At 48.2% G+C, this 19,469-nt stretch overlaps 7 protein-coding genes across 7 annotated transcripts; 4 read left to right on the top strand and 3 right to left on the bottom strand.

The window, feature by feature from the left end:
• Positions 1-746: 746 nt before the first annotated feature.
• Positions 747-3,975, top strand: MGYG_02474 (hydantoinase; the record flags this gene model as incomplete). The annotated part of the gene is made up of 4 exons (XM_003174898.1): positions 747-1,049; positions 1,126-1,198; positions 1,265-3,399; positions 3,463-3,975. 4 exons carry the CDS (start codon positions 747-749, stop codon positions 3,973-3,975), a joined length of 3,024 nt encoding a protein of 1,007 aa, XP_003174946.1.
• Positions 3,976-4,356: 381 nt separating this feature from the next.
• On the top strand, positions 4,357-6,104 carry MGYG_02473 (histone acetyltransferase type B catalytic subunit; the record flags this gene model as incomplete). The annotated part of the gene is made up of 4 exons (XM_003174897.1): positions 4,357-4,375; positions 4,433-4,714; positions 4,768-5,029; positions 5,081-6,104. The coding sequence occupies 4 exons, from the start codon at positions 4,357-4,359 to the stop codon at positions 6,102-6,104; spliced, it is 1,587 nt and encodes a 528-aa protein (XP_003174945.1).
• A 447-nt stretch (positions 6,105-6,551) lies between these two features.
• MGYG_02472 (hypothetical protein) lies at positions 6,552-8,435 on the bottom strand (the record flags this gene model as incomplete). Its single annotated transcript, XM_003174896.1, has 3 exons — positions 6,552-8,084; positions 8,149-8,219; positions 8,291-8,435. The coding sequence occupies 3 exons, from the start codon at positions 8,433-8,435 to the stop codon at positions 6,552-6,554; spliced, it is 1,749 nt and encodes a 582-aa protein (XP_003174944.1).
• Positions 8,436-9,293: 858 nt separating this feature from the next.
• MGYG_02471 (hypothetical protein) lies at positions 9,294-9,698 on the top strand (the record flags this gene model as incomplete). Its single annotated transcript, XM_003174895.1, has 1 exon — positions 9,294-9,698. One exon carries the CDS (start codon positions 9,294-9,296, stop codon positions 9,696-9,698), a length of 405 nt encoding a protein of 134 aa, XP_003174943.1.
• Positions 9,699-12,015: 2,317 nt separating this feature from the next.
• MGYG_02470 (short-chain dehydrogenase) lies at positions 12,016-12,984 on the bottom strand (the record flags this gene model as incomplete). The annotated part of the gene is made up of 1 exon (XM_003174894.1): positions 12,016-12,984. The coding sequence occupies one exon, from the start codon at positions 12,982-12,984 to the stop codon at positions 12,016-12,018; it is 969 nt and encodes a 322-aa protein (XP_003174942.1).
• A 1,460-nt stretch (positions 12,985-14,444) lies between these two features.
• MGYG_02469 (fusicoccadiene synthase) lies at positions 14,445-15,594 on the bottom strand (the record flags this gene model as incomplete). Its single annotated transcript, XM_003174893.1, has 4 exons — positions 14,445-14,850; positions 14,913-15,175; positions 15,236-15,264; positions 15,318-15,594. The coding sequence occupies 4 exons, from the start codon at positions 15,592-15,594 to the stop codon at positions 14,445-14,447; spliced, it is 975 nt and encodes a 324-aa protein (XP_003174941.1).
• Positions 15,595-16,578: 984 nt separating this feature from the next.
• MGYG_02468 (hypothetical protein) lies at positions 16,579-18,803 on the top strand (the record flags this gene model as incomplete). The annotated part of the gene is made up of 9 exons (XM_003174892.1): positions 16,579-16,801; positions 16,890-17,021; positions 17,092-17,371; positions 17,431-17,496; positions 17,568-17,643; positions 17,736-18,094; positions 18,157-18,241; positions 18,307-18,467; positions 18,638-18,803. 9 exons carry the CDS (start codon positions 16,579-16,581, stop codon positions 18,801-18,803), a joined length of 1,548 nt encoding a protein of 515 aa, XP_003174940.1.
• Positions 18,804-19,469: the final 666 nt, after the last annotated feature.

Genomic DNA, 19,469 nt, shown 5'->3' with positions numbered 1-19,469 from the left:
GCTGGCATGGCTGTCAGTCGCCCGTTGACCAGCCAGCTTGGTGACTAGTATCCGTAAGCCCATGAGTTATTTAGTTTAACTGGCTCGTCCGAGCTGCGCGTCAGGCCCTCGTATCGTTTCACAGCAGCAGCCAGTTTCGTCTTAGGGGAGGAGATCTCCAGCAACAACCTGTAACTGTAATTAAGATATTAAGCCAACGGCGGCCCCCCCTGACCATGTGCCAGCTCAGCCATGACCATGACCTCCCGCCGGTGGAATTTCGACGTCTTCCCCGGTCCGCGAATGGGAGCATAGGCCTGACCGGAGCAGTCGGAGATGGCGATGGTTGGTGGAAATGCAGGTTCAGACGGCCAAAACGCTGCACCATGACCTGCTTTGGCGGTATCAAACGGGGGAGCCATGCAGGTTTGTCCTCCGGGAAGATCAGTCGCAGGTTCGCAGCAGCAAGGAGGCTTGTTGACAGCAAAAAGGATGGACGGCGAAGGGCGTTTGCCTCCTTTTTCCACTCTTCCATGCTCATCTCGTTTGTAACCAACGCCGGGCGGAGACAGCGACGCTCACGGCTAGTCAGACTCGGCCAGCGGACTCGATATATAAACCGCTGATGGAGACCAGCCGGCGATCGAGGACTTTCTCTGCCCGTCGCTGCTCCCCTTGCACATCTCATACAACCTCCCCCAGGGCCCGAGACCCTCCCCGTCTTTGGCTGTCGTAGTTGTCATTCTCTTTCTTCAGCAGCCGCCAGGATGTATCGTATTGGTGTCGACGTCGGCGGGACCAACACTGATGCCGCCATCCTCGACATCACGGCCAGCGAGACGCCCTCGCGCGGTGTCCTCGCCTCGAGCAAGACGCCGACAACCCCAGATGTCACCAGCGGCATCAAGAGCGTCGTCGAGAGCGTCCTGACCAAGTCTGGCATCGAGCCGGCGCACATCCTGAGCGTGGCCATCGGGACGACGCACTTTGTCAACGCCGTCGTGGAAGCGGACGCCAGGAGACTCAGCAAGGTCGCCGTCGTCAGACTCTGCGGTACCTTTAGCCAGGATGTTCGTCTTTAGCTGTCTTTTGTTGTTGTTTTACTTATATGTTGTTGTTGTTGATATGCGATGCTGACGGGTGTAGATTCCGCCGTTTACCAACTTCCCTCCCGCCCTTAGGAGCATCGTTGAGTGCCAGTCCTACTATCTAGACGGAGGTAAGAGAGACATCTGCTCTTCTTTATATGTATAAAACAAGAATATATAAACTGACTCTGCGGCAGGCCTCGAGATCGACGGGCGAGAGATCACTCCCCTGAACGCTGAGCAGATCCGGGAGACCGCCAGGCGCATCAGCGCAGCCGGCATCACGAAGGTCGCCCTCATCGGCATCTTCTCTCCCCTCGACCACAGCGGCATCCACGAGGAGGTCTGCAAGAAGCTCATGCTCGAGGTTAACCCGGGCCTCTCAGTCGTCTGCTCCCATACCATCGGCGGCGTCGGCCTGCTGGAGCGTGAGAATGCCACCATCCTCAACGCCTCCATCCTCCAGCTGGCCCAGAAGACCGTCCGGGCCTTTGTGCAGGCCATGGCAGATCTCAAGCTCAACTGCAGCTTGTATCTAACTCAGAATGATGGGACCCTGACGGACGCCGTCACTGCGTCTGAGCTGCCCATCAAGACCTTTGCCAGTGGCCCAACCAACAGCTTGACCGGAGCTGCCTTCCTGGCCTCCCTGGACAGGAGGCACAGCAACGGGTCAACCGCAGAGAGACAGACGCTGGTCATTGATATTGGCGGTACCACCTCTGATATCTGTGCATTGCTGCCGTCTGGATTCCCCCGTCAGGCATCGAACTTCGTTGAGGTCGGTGGTGTGCGTACCATGTTCTCCATGCCAGAGGTACTCTCTATCGGACTCGGCGGAGGTAGCATTGTCCGCCAGGATGGAACCCATGTCTCTGTTGGGCCTGACTCTGTCGGCCACTATCTGACCAGCAAGGCCAAAGTGTTTGGTGGTGATACCCTGACTACCACTGACATTGTCGTTGCAGCCGGCAAAGGGCAGATAGGGGATGCATCAAAGGTTGCCGATGTCACTCAGCAGACCATCCAGGATGCTCGAAAGGCCATCACCAAGCTGCTTAACCGTGGCATTGAAAGCATGAAGGTCTCCTCCTTGCCCGTCACCGTCCTCTTGGTCGGAGGCGGCTCCATCGTCTATATGGACGACCTCGAGGGCGTAGAGGAATGCATCATCCCTCCGCACCACGACTCTGCCAACGCCGTCGGTGCAGCCATAGCCAAGGTCGCCGGAACAGTGGACGTCATCGAGATCCTTGCCGGAAAGGACGAAAAAGAAGTCCTCAAGCAAGTCGAAGCTGCGGCAATCAACATGGCTATCCAGCGTGGCGCAGACAGGGACACCGTCAAGATCGCCGAGATCGAAAAACTGCCCCTTCAATATGTCACTAACAAGGCTACCCGTATCATGATCAAGGCCGTCGGCAAGCTGAGAATACCCACAGAGGAAGAAGCCGAGCTGGAACGAGCCAAGCTGCCTAGTTATACCAACGGCACGAACGGGGTCAACGGTCACAACGGAAACGGCGTGGAAGGTGAGAAAGCTGCCGCCGCCGAAGATGTCTCTAGATCCGCTGTCAAGCACTCCGTCTATGTCGATATACCATCCTACAAGCCAGAAGTCGAGAACGATGTCTGGTACCTGAGTGCCCTGGACCTGGAGTTCATTGCCTCTGGCACTGGCGTCCTAGGAACGGGTGGCGGCGGCCCTTCATATCAACAATACCTGATTGCCCTCGAGTGTCTTCGCAAGAACCCCAAGCGGAAGATGAGAGTAGTAAAGCCTGAAAGCATGGCTGACACCGACATCTGCGTCTTCGCTTCCTGGTACGGCGCTCCTAGCGTGGCATCAGAGCGTATTCCCCAGGGAAACGAACTCATTCGATCAGTCGAAGAATCCGTCAAACTCACTAGACACGACAAGTTCCATGCCATCATGGCTGATGAAATTGGCGGAGGAAACGGAATGGTCACCTTCCCTACTGCAGTGCATTATGATATCCCGACTATCGATGGCGATTTGATGGGACGAGCTTATCCTACCATCCAGCACGGCACCCCTTACGTCTACGGTGAAACCATCTCACCTTGTGCCCTTGCCGATTCAAAGGGTAACGTCTCGGTCGTCATGCACGCTGAGTCGAACCAGAGAATCGAGACCATGCTTCGAACTACTTGCGTTGAGCTGGGACTCTTCGCCTCCGTCTCTGCTGCTCCTCTTACCGGCAGAGCCATCAAGCAGTACGCCGTCGAAAATACCATGTCTCAAGCCTGGTACCTCGGACGAGCCATCCACCTCGCTCGCCGGGAAAAGGTAGACGTCATCGAAGCAATCGTAAGTTATCCCCCTTTCAATCCATCCATATATATATCTACCGCCAGCTAACACAATCCCTAGTTCAAAACTACCCCCGGCCGCCTCCTATATACAGGCAAAATAATCGACGTTCACCGAGACGTCAGCCGCGGCTACACCATGGGCTACTGCATCCTCGCCCCCCTATCCAGCGACGAAGTAGCAGACTCCTACGACAACACCAACACCAACACCTCATCCTCTACCGAATCCCAACCACACCTAATCATCCCCTTCCAAAACGAATACCTCTACGCCGCTCACGTAACTAACCTCGACCACCCGCAAGCAAAACTCAACCAGGACGTCATCTGCACCGTTCCCGACCTCATCTCCATCCTAGATAAGGACGGCGAAGCAGTCGGATCCCAGGAACTCAAGTATGGTCTCCGTGTCCGTGTGATCGGCATGGCTGCTCATCCGCTCTGGACCCAGGACCAGAGAGGCCTTGATGTCGGTGGACCGAAGCATTTCGGTCTCGACATGGAGTGGAAGAGCATCGGGAAGTACCAGAGACCCAGGAGCGTTATTGATGAGTTCAACGTAATCGTTTGATTTAATTCCCTTAATGCTCTTGCTCTTACATGTTGCACATTTCTGGAAGTTTTAGAGATGTATATATCTTTCTTCTTTGTAGATACTTTAATTGACACGGCCTTAATATCATGCCCCTTGCCGTGTAATGAAACTGATATCATCATGGCCAATATAAATAATTAATTGTTGATTCATCATCATTGGAGAAAGATCGAAAGATGAAGATTTAAATTATGTAACACCATATGATTATATAACCTGATTATATAAACATAACATAAGCAAATATCTTAGTCAGCGCGTTTGTCGCGTCGCGCGTTTCTAATTTAATTTACTTCTTTCTGGACTTTACATTGAACGACAAGAAGAAACAGGGAAGAGCAGATAAATTGGCTCAGGATGGATAAACATAATGAGTGTGAGTGTTTAGACTAATACTGACATATTGACCCCGGTCACTGACATTTCTATCCAGGGACATGTGACGCCAACGATGCAGTGGAAATATCCATGGTCGAACCAGGCGATGACGGCCAAAAGTTGACTGCCCGCTCGACTTTCTACCCCCAATTCACATACCCGCTCTTCGGAGACGAGGAATCGATATTTGGCTATAGGAAGCTGAACATTGAACTTCGTTTTGCGGCTCACGACCTTCAATCCCATCTACAGATCTCATATGATGAGAAGTTCAAGCAAGTGGAGGATATAAAAGCTGTTGATTTGCTAAGGATTCTCAAACCATATCTTCCAGAAGGTATGCACAGGGCTTGGAAAGTGAGGGTTTGAACAAAACTGACGTGGTGCTAGCTTCTTTCTCGACTTTCGATGAGTTTAAGAAGCGGATAAACGATGGCAGTGCGCCCAAGTTCACACCCCCGGGAAAGCTGGTTCATAGCTATTCGAGAGATGAGAAAGACTACGAGATATGGGCTGGTTCTCTGGCCGATCCGGAAGTGCGCAAGACGCTCGATAGGATACAGATATTTGTTTCGTTTTTCATTGAAGGCGGAACTCCTATCGAGACTGATGACTTTGACTGGACGCTGGAAAGATGGATAATATATTTCGTGTATGTTTTTCTTCCTTTTCCCAGATTGATGATATTCTAACCCTGCTATAGATATGAAAAGCACAAGAAGCCATCCAGTCCAAAAGCATCACGGTACTCCTTTGCCGGATACGCAACCACATATAGATGGTACTTTTTCCACCCAAAGTCATCTAATGACGCAAAGTTAGGATATGAGTCCCAGAAAACAGATGCATTCGACTCGTTCCCCGTATCAAAGATACCCGCGCGGCTGCGTATTGCTCAGTTCCTCATTATTAAACCATATCAGCACGCTGGTCATGGGTCCCAGCTCTACCGCACAATCCAAAAGGCTTGCCTTGATGACCCTACCCTCTTTGAACTCACAATTGAGGACCCGAACGAGTCTTTTGATGCACTTCGAGACTCAAATGATTACCATATGCTAAAGCCAGAATTCATCAAAAATAACATTAGCATCAACCCCAACCTCCCAAACACCACGCCCGGAGCCTCCTTCTCTAACCTACCCAAACATCCCCGCGTCATGCCAACATCACTCTTAATACCAACAAAAACCCTCGATGATCTCCGACAAGAGTTCAAAATCGCGCCTACACAATTTGCCCATCTGGTTGAAATGTATCTTCTCAGCCAGGTACCAGAGTCCCATCGTGGAGCTGAGAACGTCAACATGACTCGCCTCACTACTCAGAAGTCTCGAATGCAGAACGAACATGATAGACGGTATTATTGGTGGCGCATGCTCGTCAAGCAGCGATTGTATAAACGACATCGCGACATGTTGATACAGATCGACAAGGACGAACGAGTTGTGAAGCTTGATGAGACGCTGCAAAACGTTGAAGAAGGGTACGATGTTTTGCTGAAGGCATTTGATGAACGACCCTCTGGATCAGGCAAGGGTAAGGGTAAGGCACGAGTGCAAGATGGAGCTGATGATGATACGGAGGGTGTGAGTGAGGCTCCTATTTCTTCAAATAAGAAACGGTCAAAGAGGAAGTTCACGGTTGAAGAGGATGATGAGGATGATGAGATGGTAGATGCTCAGCCTGCTAAGAATGGAGGTGGGAAGAAGAAGCCAAAAGTCTAAACTGGAGTGGTAATTTGGCTATGAACATGCTCTCGTGGTGACTACACAATCTGTATGATAATTAAAACCTTCTAGCGAGGAGTTGACGAATCTTTATTATGCACCGGTTGCGAAAACTTATAGATTTGTAGATAAAAGCGTAGTAGTCGGGCTGGATAAATTAACAGTATTAAACAGGTCCAGTAAAAGTTGTAAGCATCCTTACCTCCGTTGCAAGGCAGAAAAAGGCATTCATCTCATACTAGCACAAGGATTCTCAAGAGTCAAGGAGTAAAAGCAAAAGTAACGTAGCGGTAACCAACTGCAGAAAAAACAAGTCGAGCATAAAGAACAGTGGATGTCATGGAGTATAAAATCAATCAAAATAAATGACTTGGGTCCAAAATAGGAGATCTAAAGTATAAATAATAGAAGATAATGGTATATGATAGAAAGTAAAGAATACCCCTATCCACTAACCATCGTGGCTGTTTCTGGATCAAGACTGTCAACTGTATCCTCGGAATCGGTCTCAAAGCTGAGTATGCTAGTACTTGCTCTAGGAGAGCCGATCGTGGTCAAAGGAGCAGTGGACGACGGGGCTGGTGTGCCCGTTGCGTATCTTCGCGCAGCGATTTGAGTGATGTCTTGAGCCGCAAGTCTGGCCTGTGTTCGATCACCTGCGGCATGTGCACTGTTGGGATTTACGAGCTCACCAACAAATTCAAATACCCGCCGTAATCCCAAGATTTCATTAGGCATTGTATCGTTTTCTGAGCCCGGGGTCAAAGAGTCAGGGGGTAAAGCTGATATCCGGATGTCATCGCGTTGGTGGGCGTTGGTGGGAGTAGTTGGAGATTGGGCTATTGGAGTCATGTCTTCACGACCTAGCAGTCTGTGCCACCATTGTCTAAGCCGGTATCGACATGCTGCTGCTCGATAGGCGTGCAGTGTTCGTCTCTGTTCACGACGGGCTAGCATGTCCACTCGGCGTCTTCGACAACTTATTGAATTTCCGCAATGTTTTAGGAGCATGTAAATAACAGCCACGAAAAGGGAGACGAAGGCAAAGTCACGAATGACATGTTTTATTATAGCTGAACGAGAAGGTAGTTGATTGGGAGGCGGTTTTGAAGGTGATGGTTCTGTCCAACCTATATTGGAGTTTTGTGTAGTATCAATAGTTGTCGATGTATTGTTAGATCCAACCGGATAGGGTATATAGTATGGACTTGTACTATTTTTTCCTTCAGACCCTTCCTCTGATCCATTCTGACGGACTTTGGAGACGGGTCGACAGGGGCTATCTGCTAAGGAGGTCGGTAGAGGCCCAAACCGATGCTTCACGAGGCGAAACATGTCTGGGACAAGCTGAAAGGTAGCTGATATGAAGCACTGTAGAGTCTTACACTCTTTGAGCTCTGCTGTAAGATTGGTACAGTCTTCAAAGAGATGTTCCCGAATCTTTTCATCTTTCTCCTTGATAACATCGCCAAGAGCCTTAGCCTGATCTCTTAGTTTATGCAGTTCCTTGAGCTGTTCTTCTAGCTCAGCATCTGTGATGGGATGACCCTTGACAAGACTCGCTTGCTGTAGCCTGTCGTTTCCATTGGTGTTCAACCATTCTTCCAGGACAGACGGTTTATCGGAAGTTGGTGCTGGTGAAGTTACAAGGCGTAAAATTTCTGGTTTATCCACGGAATTGAATGAGACAGCAAACCCTGATGTATCGTTCCCTTCTTCCTGGCCGGCAGGGTAAAACGTGAAGGTGAGAATCTGGGCAGCATAGTCTTCAATAGACCCTCTAGGGCTGGCAATGCACAGGCTTCTCCAATGTAGACGTAAATCCACGTCTTCTTTTCTTCCCGCCACCTGGGCTGTAACCACACCATCTCCGACAGCATTGGCTCCATCCCAGGCAAAGGCTAGCTTTTGGTCATTTAGTCGCACGTCATTTTCCCCACAGACACTACTTGTCCGCGCAATACGAATGTTGAATATCTGCTCTCAGTATTAGAGTCAAGCAGCATAGATATACAGGATAGGGCATTGTGCTCCAGCTTACAACATTGGACTCCCCGTCATCAAAACAATGCCTACATGGCGTCTCGAACTCTACCGAAACGGCATCTTTGCCTACAGATACATCGCGTCAGCCATCAGCTATACAAACAAGTAAGGAAGTCTAATTGGCGGGAAGAACTAACTTCTATGCAACTTCACAGTATCAAACAGGCTTCTTCTTCTATGGGCGATGCTGACGGGCTGAGCGAACACTGTCACCACCAGCAAGAAGAGGATCAGGAACGTCTTGGCGGACCCAAGCATGGCGGAAGAAGACCCTGAGCCCATGGCACCTCATCCAGCCATGGTGTGCGCTGCGGTCTTATCCAGAACGAATGACAAAGGGCTATGCTACTACCGTCAAAACGTCCGACGGCGTCTCCGTTCAGTTTTGCGACGAGGAAGAAAGGAAGAGGAAGAAACGCCGCGACCTCGTGTCGAAAGCCGAGAAAGCTGCGCCCTCTTGCTTATGTCATCTACGTATTAGTCATTCATTAGTCAAATAATATTATCACGTGAGATATTTTGAGCCTCAAGCTTATTTTTGTCCAGGCAACAGCGTCGAACTCTGATAAATATATAGAGAACGAACTACCAAGCAAAATATCCTCAATGGACATAGACAGAAATGGCTTGTTGCGGGAAAAGAAGATGCGGTTGGACTGACCTTCTTCGCCCGACCCCTCAAGAGTCAGCAAAAGTCCTAGATTACTCATTCCATACATGGAATCGCCTCCTTTCGTTTGCGGAAGGCAAGGAGCAACTGCCCGATTCCTATAGCAATATACAAGCCCTTTTGCACAACACTCCTGCTATGCCGGACCCCTCTAGGATTTCAGAGCTTGTTGGAATTATTGCTTATTCCTGAACGGATAGTCGATATGGAACATTGACTCAACGGCACAGTGCCCTTTTGCTGCTGAGACTAAGAAGTCACGCTTCAGACAGTACGAATTGGCGTATTGAAACCTACACTTTGCTCTTTTTCAGACGACTCTCCCGAATTGGCCCGGTTTTGAAGCTTTGCCGGACTTATCTGGCAGCAATTTTCTCTCAGTTTTCGTTTTGGGCCGGTCCTATGTCCTCTCTACACGCTTGATCGAACTTCGAGGGAATCGATATGACCGAACTCAGTATACTGATAGTATGGCAATATTGGGAAACTCATTGATGAATTTAAATTCAAACACCAGCTATGGGCTGCCGATTGGTGATGTAACGGAACAAGAGTCTAGATGGTGGGCTGCAGTCCTCGCGAAAGGGTGTGGGTGGCGAGCAACGCTTACACGCGGTGACAAAGAGTACTGTCCGCCATGGGCCTGCCACTTGAAATATGGTGAACCGTTTACTCTTCTTCATGATAACCCTGAGTTATGTCTCTCTTCTGAAGTGGATCCTCCGTCATCGGCTCTGGCTCAAGGTTATCTCATCCGGCTGGCGGAAATGCATGATGTATTCGACCAGCTCCTCGCCGCTTTTACTGCAGCTCTTACTATCCCGAGTCGGTATCAATCAATAGGCAGTCAAAATCTGCAGTATCTTCATGGTTGAAAACAGTATTCATGGCCCAGGAAACATAGAACCTATACGCTGAACAAAGTTGATACATCCTCAAATAATCGCGTCACGAATACCAAAGCTTCCAAACCCCAATTGTGGTAATGATTATACTTACCATTATCTTGGTACCTTTGCGTTTATGAGCTCGATCAGTCTGTCCCTGATGGAATCGTCGTCTTAAAGGGCTAAGAGCTTTGCTCGAAAAACACTGATTCACGGCAGAAGGTTTGGATAGTTTCCAGTTAAGGAGTGGGGGAAGCCATTGCCTAAATATCCTTGGGCCACGTACCCTTACTTTGAAAACCTATGTTGAGCCGCATCCAAACATACCGCTTTATGCATCCTCTTTTAGGCAGCAGTCGGGTTGGCCTATCATAGCCCTAAGCCCCTTCCTCTTAAAGGTCCTTGGGATGGCAGCCTGGTGAACCGAGTACCCTCGTAAATGCAATATGCAGACACTCGCTCATGAAGTGTTTTTTTCCTGTCATTGCTCTTCTGGTTTTGCTACTCTTGTTCTTCCTAGAGTTAAGGTTAATTTCAATCCCTATCATAGTTATGGGGCAAGGGTTAGCAGATAATTTGTACCGACAGAGCGAGATATCTGCAATCTGCAGCCTCAAGGCGTCATGGATGAAGAGAGCCAAGATTGTAGCAGTAATTATAGTAAGTTTCCTTAACATTAAGGGGCGTATCGCAGCATGTTAAGTCGGATGCGTCCGTGGTGGTGTGGTTTGTCTTGTGCCCTTTGTATAAAACTTGACATGGATAATAATGTGAGTATTAACTATGGTGGTAGTGAAAGAGTGAGTGGTGCCGAATTGAAGCTAAGTCGCATCAATAGTAATAGTAATTATTTACTGGGAGGCTGTATTAACTATCTGTTATAAATAGCTCTAACCTATTAGCTCTTCGTGTGGGCTCGCTCTTTTTGTTCAGCCAACAATTATCACGCGCTCCTCTCAACTTGGTAATAGAGATCTATTAATTACCACCTGGTTGGTTCTCGGGGGGAAACCATCTCTATATATCAAGGCGACTATGTGATATTTCGGATCAAAGGTCAAGAAAGACAGATCCGTTTGACACTATGAAAGCTGGACGAATACCTACCAAAGCAGCTAAACTAAAAGACTGATCCCACACTAGTGGTCAGCAAGTTGAAGTTATAACTATTATGACAATACCATATCAACAAAGTCTATCGCTTCAATATTTCTCTGCAGTATATCTTGCAAGGACTTGGCTGTGTCTTTGGCCTATGGCGATAGAACGATGATTGCACCAGATGCCAAACATGCAAGGCCTAAATCTACACCCTCCCACCTTTATTTATATGGCAGTTTGTCCACCTCTCTTCCTCCTCCAACCCCAGAAACTGGAGCTGCTGAATTCTCGCCGTCTAAGTGCCGCCGGTTCCAAACTGCCAAATATTATTGAGCTCCTGTCCCAGACTCAATGGCCCAATTCGACGAGAACTGAAATATCTTAAAAGTTATCGACAACCTTAGGGAAGCCTTTAGTACCACCGACAGCTTTAACTTCATTCTATACTGGCTAGTTATAGCAGATTATATCAACTAACCTATAAGGGAATGTCTTAGTAACGCTATAAAAGGCGTCAATACTACACAAAGAACTCTCCTTGCCGTAGCCACAACCCTATAGATGGCCTCAAATGACGCGATCTGCGCTTTACAGGTCCTATCTGAGGTCTCTAACGAGATGGTGTATAGCTATACTATTACCCCGGCTTGGGTAGTAGTCTATGTGCTAGTGGGATTAATAGTTAAGTGCATTAACGCCAGACTTGCTTTAACCCTTAACCTCCTGAGACTAAGACACGACTCTCTAGACGGTCCGGAGTATAATAGATAACAAGTTGGTGACCCGTATTTATAAAGTCGTTATTAAGGACGCTAATACTAGGAGTAATAACGCCTGATCTATAAATTATAAGGCCATTATCGTGCGGCGCTATCGTTAGTTATGTTGTTATCGTTCTGTGACGTCGTTATCTTGAAATGGTAGTTACGCCACTTGCAACACTTTTTCCTTTTTGTCCTTTTTATTCGTTCTTCTTTTCTTCTCATGTACTTAAGCTTCATCACTGTCGACTATTGCTGGTTAGAATTCAGGCATTCGCAGCACCAAGCCTTTTTGAGCAGGGAGATTTGATAATATCTTCAAACAACCATGTTTTCCGGCATTGATAGAGTAATCGAAGTTATAGGACATGATCAATCACCAAATAATAATAAGACCCAGAGTAGAAAAGTAATCGTAGGATCATATTACATTACCGTTCATATTACATATAGTCCCTAGTCTTGTTCTCACAAAACTCCCAAAACTCCTTTGACCTCCCGGTTCCTCCATCCTCCGTCAACTTTGACGCATCAACTAGATCCTGTCTTGGTGTTTGAGACACTCTACCCCAGGGTATGATATAGCATCCGTTCTCCTCGAGGCTTACTTCTGAAGACAGCCCGGCAAATAACTCAGTGATGGCAGCTAACTTTGGCTTGTATAGTAACGGCATGGCTAGGAATTTCATCCAAGGAGTGTGCCTGAGGAGATTTGTATTCGCAGCCCCAGGGTTAAGCGAGACACTTATGATGTTGTGAGAAGGACCAACTCGTCGTGCAAGTTCTGATGCTATGAACATGTTTCCGGCCTTGGACGTGACGTAGGTGCGAGTTTGATCCTTTGGGGGTGTTGTGAGTTCAGACATGATGATTCCGCCCTGAGGGGCAGACAACTCAACAATTTGGCTACCTGTCCAGACAACACGTACTGAACCCGGGCTAGACGTTGCTGCTGTGGCTTCTAACAGAGGGAGAAGTAATTGTGTGAAGAGGAAAGGTCCGAGGCAGTTTGTTGCAAGCTGTAGTTCAATCCCTTGTTTAGATAGGCTTCCAAGTGGTGGCTGAGAGACGCCTGCGTTGTTCCAAAGAACATCGAGCCTGGATTCTTTCTCCTTGAACTCGTCCGCGGATGCCTTGATAGTGCTCAGGTCATCAAGCACAAGGTGAAGAAACTCTAGGCTTCCACCCTTCGGCACAGCAGCCTGTATCTCCTTGATGGCCTTTTGTGCCTTCTCCTCGGACCGTCCAGCGATGTAGACTTTTCCACCTTTCTCATAGAGCATTTTCACTAGCTCAAAGCCGATGCCAGACGCGCCTCCTGTCACGATAAACACCTTTCCATCCTGCGAACTCACTTCAGCTTCCGTCCAGGTCGGTTTGGGCGGGAAAAACTGCGAAAACTGAGCACCCATATTGGCCACGAACTGTCTCTCCTATGAGGATTTTTTGGTTGTGAAAGGTAAATGAAAGTTGATAGAAGTTAGAGTTGAAACCAAACGACACCAAGCGCTCGGAGGTAAGAAGGGAAAGAAGCTTGTCACGGAGAAGCTTGAGCCAAAGCTCTTAGTGCTGATGAATGCGCTTGGCGTAAAGGTTTCTTATAATGTGCACTGCCCTCCAAGATCCTTCGAGCCTGGAGTGAAACACTGTTGTACAAAGAGGATGTGATTAGGCTTTGTGACGTCCTAGTTGTACGACTCATAGTTATATCTTGCGCCAGACAAGGTGGGCTGAGATCGCCGACTGATGATCTTCGCACCGGGCTGGGGTGCGGGAACCAATCGAGATTGACTCACCTCTCACGCCGGAGTCGACTGAAGGCAGACAAACTAAGGAAACCCATGCACGCTGCCTTATCTAATTGCTAATGTAAGTAAGAGACAGGGGCTTGTCTGGGCTGAGCATGTGAGGTATATATCCCGAGTCTTTGTCAGTGCGATGCCAAAAAATAATAATAATAACAAGAACAACATATTGCTGACGTAATTATTGTAAGAGGAAGGAACGTTGTGCAGCGTTAGTGTTTATAGAAAGTGCGCGTCAATTTCCGCTTTTGGTAAGAGCAATATATGTCCGTGCACATCAAGGTTTGGTCTCCACTTTATAAGCATCAGTCACATGACATAATATTATTTCACGTGACTAAAGAATTTAAGGTTAGCGGCCAGGTTTGACTTTCCTTTCTCGGCGTGTTTTCAATCTCCGAATCGAACGTCATTCTATCGCTTCTCCCAGGCTTCTTCCGGTCTCTCTCAATTCTCCCGACGTCTGGATGATCCCGAGCACGCTGATTGACACGCCACACACGCGCGTTGGTGTGGGCGCATTGCTTATACGGGGCATGCAGGCTGGGGACATGGGTGATGCGCGTTCCTGCTTGGTTCGCTGGCGGCTGGGCGGACGAGTCATTCGCCATTTGACGTCCACGCACCTCTTTCGCTATTCTTAGTGGGATTACGTTTTAGAGCCGGAATATCGGTCCGGTACGAAGACACGGACCCTACAGAGAACTAACCCGGCGTTGAGTCGTAGCAGATGATGAGGATGCGTTAACTCGTGTTGTAAGAAACCCGCCGAGATACTTGGCCGCTGCTCGAGCAAAGCAATAGTCTCTTGGACAGAGTCCGTGGTATCAGTGTTTGCCACTAGGTGTATGAAAACCAATAATATTCCTAAACATGAATGGAACGTGCCTCGTTAAATGTACATCGATAAAAACCAAAATGGATGCGGACAAGAAGGAAAGAAGAGCACGAAAGGAAATCTACCGGGAAGGAAAAGACCAGCTTCAAGACACGTTCTGTGCCACTCCAGGAATACCCCCATATAACTGCTCCGTATGTGGATACAAATCTTTTATCGCCCCCGAGTATCAGTAGTCGTGGTAACGTGGGCAGTAGATGCTCCAGACGAGATTCCCAATATGGCTGTACCTTACTGCTTCAAGGTATGCTCGAGTATCCTTGGAAAGGCTGCAGTCCTGTTTTGCCTTTTCGACAATGGTGTTAAACTCAGCCACCTGCTTTTTGATCTCCTCAGCACATACGACCATCGCCTCTTCTTCACTGAGAGACCGCTCTTGCATGATGACCCAGACAGCGTTGAAGACATAGTCCAGGCCGTCCGCTGCTGCATCGTCACGCTCTTTTCTCCAAGAGTAGAGGTCGTTTGTGAGGCCAAGGGCAGCATATCCCGGCCTAGCCAGCTCCATACAAAGCTCTAACTCCTCGTCTGGGATGGTGAGGCCCATGCCAAAGGTCAATGTTCCGAACCAGATCCTACAGCAAGAGTTAGAGCAATGAACATAAAATGGATAGAAATGATTAGTCAAAGCACTCACAGCTCTCCGGCGTCGATTACTCGACTGGGGATGTATTCCTTCAAAGTATCAAAAGGACGTGCTCTTGTTCGGGAAGCAAGCTGAACGAATTTGGACCATGCCTTCATAGCTGTGATGGCGCGAGGAGGGTCTATGGCAACCATGTTTTGCAAAATCTGTGCCTGGAGCTTTTTCTCTTGGCCATCATGAGATGTGGCTTCTTGATCTAGTGCCTTGTCATCATCGAAGGCATCTAGCATGTCGTGATGTTTTCCATCTTTATACTACTCATGGTTAACATCGTTTCCCGTACGGCTACTAGGGATAAAAGATCATCTACTTACCCCCTTAAGGTCAAGCTTCTCCATGGCGTCTATATGACCCATTAGTATAAGATGGAACGAGTGGTGATATGGGTTAACCGACCATCATAAAGGAAGGCAAACTCGTTAGCATACGAGATTATCTCCAGTCGCTCAGGGAGGCATTCTGGAACAGTCACTCGAATGAAGCTGAATGGATATCCAAGTCCACCCTTATAACCGTACACCGGGCGTACGTTCTTGCTCCAGTCGTCTTGTGCCCGGAGTGCACCATTGATTTCCTTATATGGATCTAGATGCATACGGAGGGGAATGCCAAGGTCGAGACCATCCGTCTCATAGAACTTTGGGTCAATCTCAGAAGAGTATTGGAAATCCATGGTGAATTATGACTAGAAGATGGTATTTGAGCAAAAGGCTATGAGGAGTGCAATAGTATTCCTCAAGCAAATATAAAATATGAAGAATGGTGCAGTTGAGAGCTAGAGTTTTTTCATACCTAAAGCCCCGAGGACCCCTTATATATCATTTTGATATACGTCTATCGTTGACAGCCTATGATCCTTTCACATTATCCACTCACCAGCTATTTCGGTAGCCTTTCTTAGTACCGGACGTATACCTTCGATGTACACCATGCCTTTGGTACGGAAATGTGCGGCGCATTCAGCCCATGCAAATTAACTAACGGGAAGGCTTCCCACTTAGAACTTAGCGAAGGGGCCATGATCCAGTCTTTCTAGCTGTGGAGCTTCAGGCTGATAACTAACGTGAAGCAACTACTCTAGTTAACTAACGGATGGAGCCTTTAGGTGGGCCAGCCGACTCTTCCATCCAGCCTACCTGGCCCCAAACTAGCCTCTCTCCCTATTTACCAACAATTAACACAAAGGTAAAAACACTGCGCATGGGTCGAGAACTGGAACTGCGTGTCTATAGTGCAAAGCTTACGAGACAACCAACGGCTAAGCCGCCAAAACAGTCAGTGGATGTCTTGATAGTTCGGCATGCGCCGCCAACATGTCTACATGAACTTGCATTCGTCCCGCTTGCAATAGTTAATATGTGTCTCCAACACTAAAGGGAATTAGCCACGCTGATTGGATTCGTATGCAGGGTCTGCTGGCTGTGAGGACCCCTGTTGGTTGCTGATCCGAGGATTTGTTCTGGGGCTGGATAGAACTTTATTGAGAGACTGGATTACGGCGTTACCAAAACCACCTGGCGCGAGGCTGGCCCTCCGTTTCTGCAAATAAAAAGGTCGATAATGCGCTCCGAGATGAACTTCAGTCGCCAACCAAGCTTCATATTCTCCTTTCTGGTACGCTCTCTTCAATTGCCAGCACCCTAGAGAGAACGATACAATGGATAACATACCGTTTAACCTGCCTGCCACCTTGGCCATATTGGCAGGGTCTTATACCCTGTACTCGCTGTGTTTTATCATTTACAACATCTACTTTTCCCCTCTTTCCAAATTTCCGGGGTCAACGTGGGTGATCGCAACTTACTGGCCCGAATTCTACTATGATTGGTGGTGCAATGGGAAATATCTATTTGAAATCGAAAAGATGCACGACAGATATGGTAAATCATTGGTTCTAAATCCTACCAAACGATCCTCTCTAGCAGAAACTGCGGAATTCGTCAGATCAAGCGAGCTAATGGTTAAAAGGCCCGATAATCCGGATCAACCCTGAGGAGCTTTCCATTCGTGACCCCGATTTTTACAATGAGATCTATGTCACAGAAAGCAAACGCAGGACAAGCCACTATGATGTTTTCTGCAAAGGAATTGATTTCGATGGTCAGAAAAATAAATACCCCTGGCACAGAAAAGTTCAAAAAATGTTACCTTAGAACTAACCTGTTGGTAGGGTCGCATTTGCTTACCGTGGACCATGATCTCCATCGCCGTAGGAGAAAGCCGCTTGAGTCATTCTTCTCACGCCAGGGTATCATGCGGCTTCAAGACATGCTGGCAGAGGTAGCCCTCAAGCTTGAATCACGAATCAGAGCTCTTGAAGGGACAAACACGGTGATTCGACTGGACCATGCATTCTCCGCATTTTCCGGTGATATCATTGGGAAAATCTGCCTGGACAGTGGAGACGAGAGCAAGACGTTTTTGAGTCACCCAACATTTAATCCAGAGTGGTATGTAACGCAAGAAGCCTACCCCTAATAACTAGATGCATAACTGACTGTGTGACTAGGTACGACACCATACACACGATTGTTCGGTCAATCCCCTTGTTTACAGCCTTTCCATGGATTGTCCAGTGAGTTCAATAGTCCACCATGATGCCTTATCGGGGCTGAAAATAGAACCAGCATTTCTAATTGGGAGCAGGATTGTGAGCTTCATCCCAGAATCAATCCTTCTCCGGGCATTCCCAAGGGGCCAAATGTTTAACAACTTCAAAGAGGTTTGTAAATCCCCTCCAATCCTTGCATTGGGGCCGCTTCAGATTAAAAATTTACAACAAGGCAATGCTAAGAAGGATTTTATTAAATTTAGGTGGCGAAGCAGCACATTTACCGAGCCTTGAGAGACACAGAAGAAAGTAAAAGAACAGGCAAACAGGATACCCATCATGCCTCTCTCTTCCACTACATCGCAACAAGTGATATGCCTGAATCTGAACGATCACCGGAGCGACTAGCTAAGGAAGCTCAGGTCCTGCTTGGTGGCGGAACCGCTAGTACTGCACGTACCATTGGCTTTACATCATTTTATATCATGTCTAACCCGGAAATCCGGTCGAGGCTGGAGGATGAGCTCCGGGACGTGATGGCTGATTGGCCGCAGCGCGTCCCTTCTTGGGCTGAGCTTGAGAAATTGCCCTTCCTGCAGGCGCTCATCAAGGAATCCCTTCGGTAAGCCCCAGGATCCCCAGCCCTAAGCAAACAGTTGGTGCTAATAAAATTTACTCTCATAGCCTCAGCTATGGTGTCATGCACAGGCTTCCCCGTATCTCGCCCGATGTGTCTATCCAGTACAAGCAATACAGTATCCCGCCTGGTGTAAGATATCATTGCAACCCTTTCTTACCGCTTCGCCAAGATGCAACAGCTAACCATTGGTTCAGGTGCCCGTCGGCATGTCAGCTTATTTCATGCACTCCGATGCCAATGCGTTCCCCGAGCCAGACAAGTACATCCCAGACCGATGGCTTGGAAAGGTGACTCCTGAGATGCACAGGAGCTATGTCCCATTCACACGAGGGTCCAGAAACTGCCTGGGAATGAAGTGAGTGATATCTTCCTTTACCGTTATTGGACACGCTGTGGCGGGAATAGATCTGCCTGCAGCCAGACCATGCATGTGCTAGCGGCGTTTGCTTCGTATAACGAGTAAACGGAGATGCCTGAGTATCCACATTTTCGGGGGCTAACGGGGTTCTCAATTACTTCATACAGTCTTGCCATGTCCGAGATGAGCCTTATCCTCGCAGTCCTTTTCCGACCAAACGGCCCCAAGTTCGAGCTTTTCGAAACAGACGAGAGCGACGTCAAGCAAGCCCACGACTTCCTTATCCCGCTGCCAAAGGTTGAAACGAAGGGAGTCAGAGCTATCATTCGCTAGCCAATGAACTAACTAACGAGGAGAGGATATTATTTGCGCCGTACAGAGACACCATATTGAAAGTCATATCTAAGCGCTGCAAACCTACATAGAACTAGCATGTTAATAAATGCCCAATATAGGATACCATTGGATACCTTTCTTGCTTAACAAGTTAGTTATTTATATCCCTGGGCCTACTAAGCCTGGGCTTTTTGACTTGGGCCGTGGCCATCTATCCCTGGCATTAGGGGCTAAGTCTATATGCAAGTTACCCCATACTAAGACAGCCACGAAGGACCCGGAGCGCCCACCGAGACTAAAGTAGTGGAATGAGCACATCACTCCTTGTGTCGAAGGTTGCTTTATCTCGTATTCGCGCCGAAAATACGGTTAAGATTTTGTCACCGTCATCGTACGGAGTATAGTAACTTAGCATTGCATGGCTGATGGATAGGCGGGAGTTTGCTTGCCCTCTGCTTTCACATCTTGAAGCCGTGCACTGCGGCTTGACACCAAAACAGGGCATGGGAATGGTGCGGGTACGGAGTACATCGAGAGTACATGCAGTGACTTAGACTAGATACGCATCGGGTGTGCCTTGCTGCGTTGGCTATGTATAATATGGATGTTATACCTGATGTAAGTATGTTGTCGTATGCAAGACAGGGGTCGAGAGGAGATTGC

Source organism: Nannizzia gypsea, genomic scaffold, assembly GCF_000150975.2.
Source record: "Nannizzia gypsea CBS 118893 supercont1.2 genomic scaffold, whole genome shotgun sequence".
In the NCBI taxonomy this organism is placed as follows: Eukaryota; Fungi; Ascomycota; class Eurotiomycetes; order Onygenales; family Arthrodermataceae; genus Nannizzia; species Nannizzia gypsea.
This window is presented reverse-complemented; position numbering and strand designations above follow the sequence as displayed.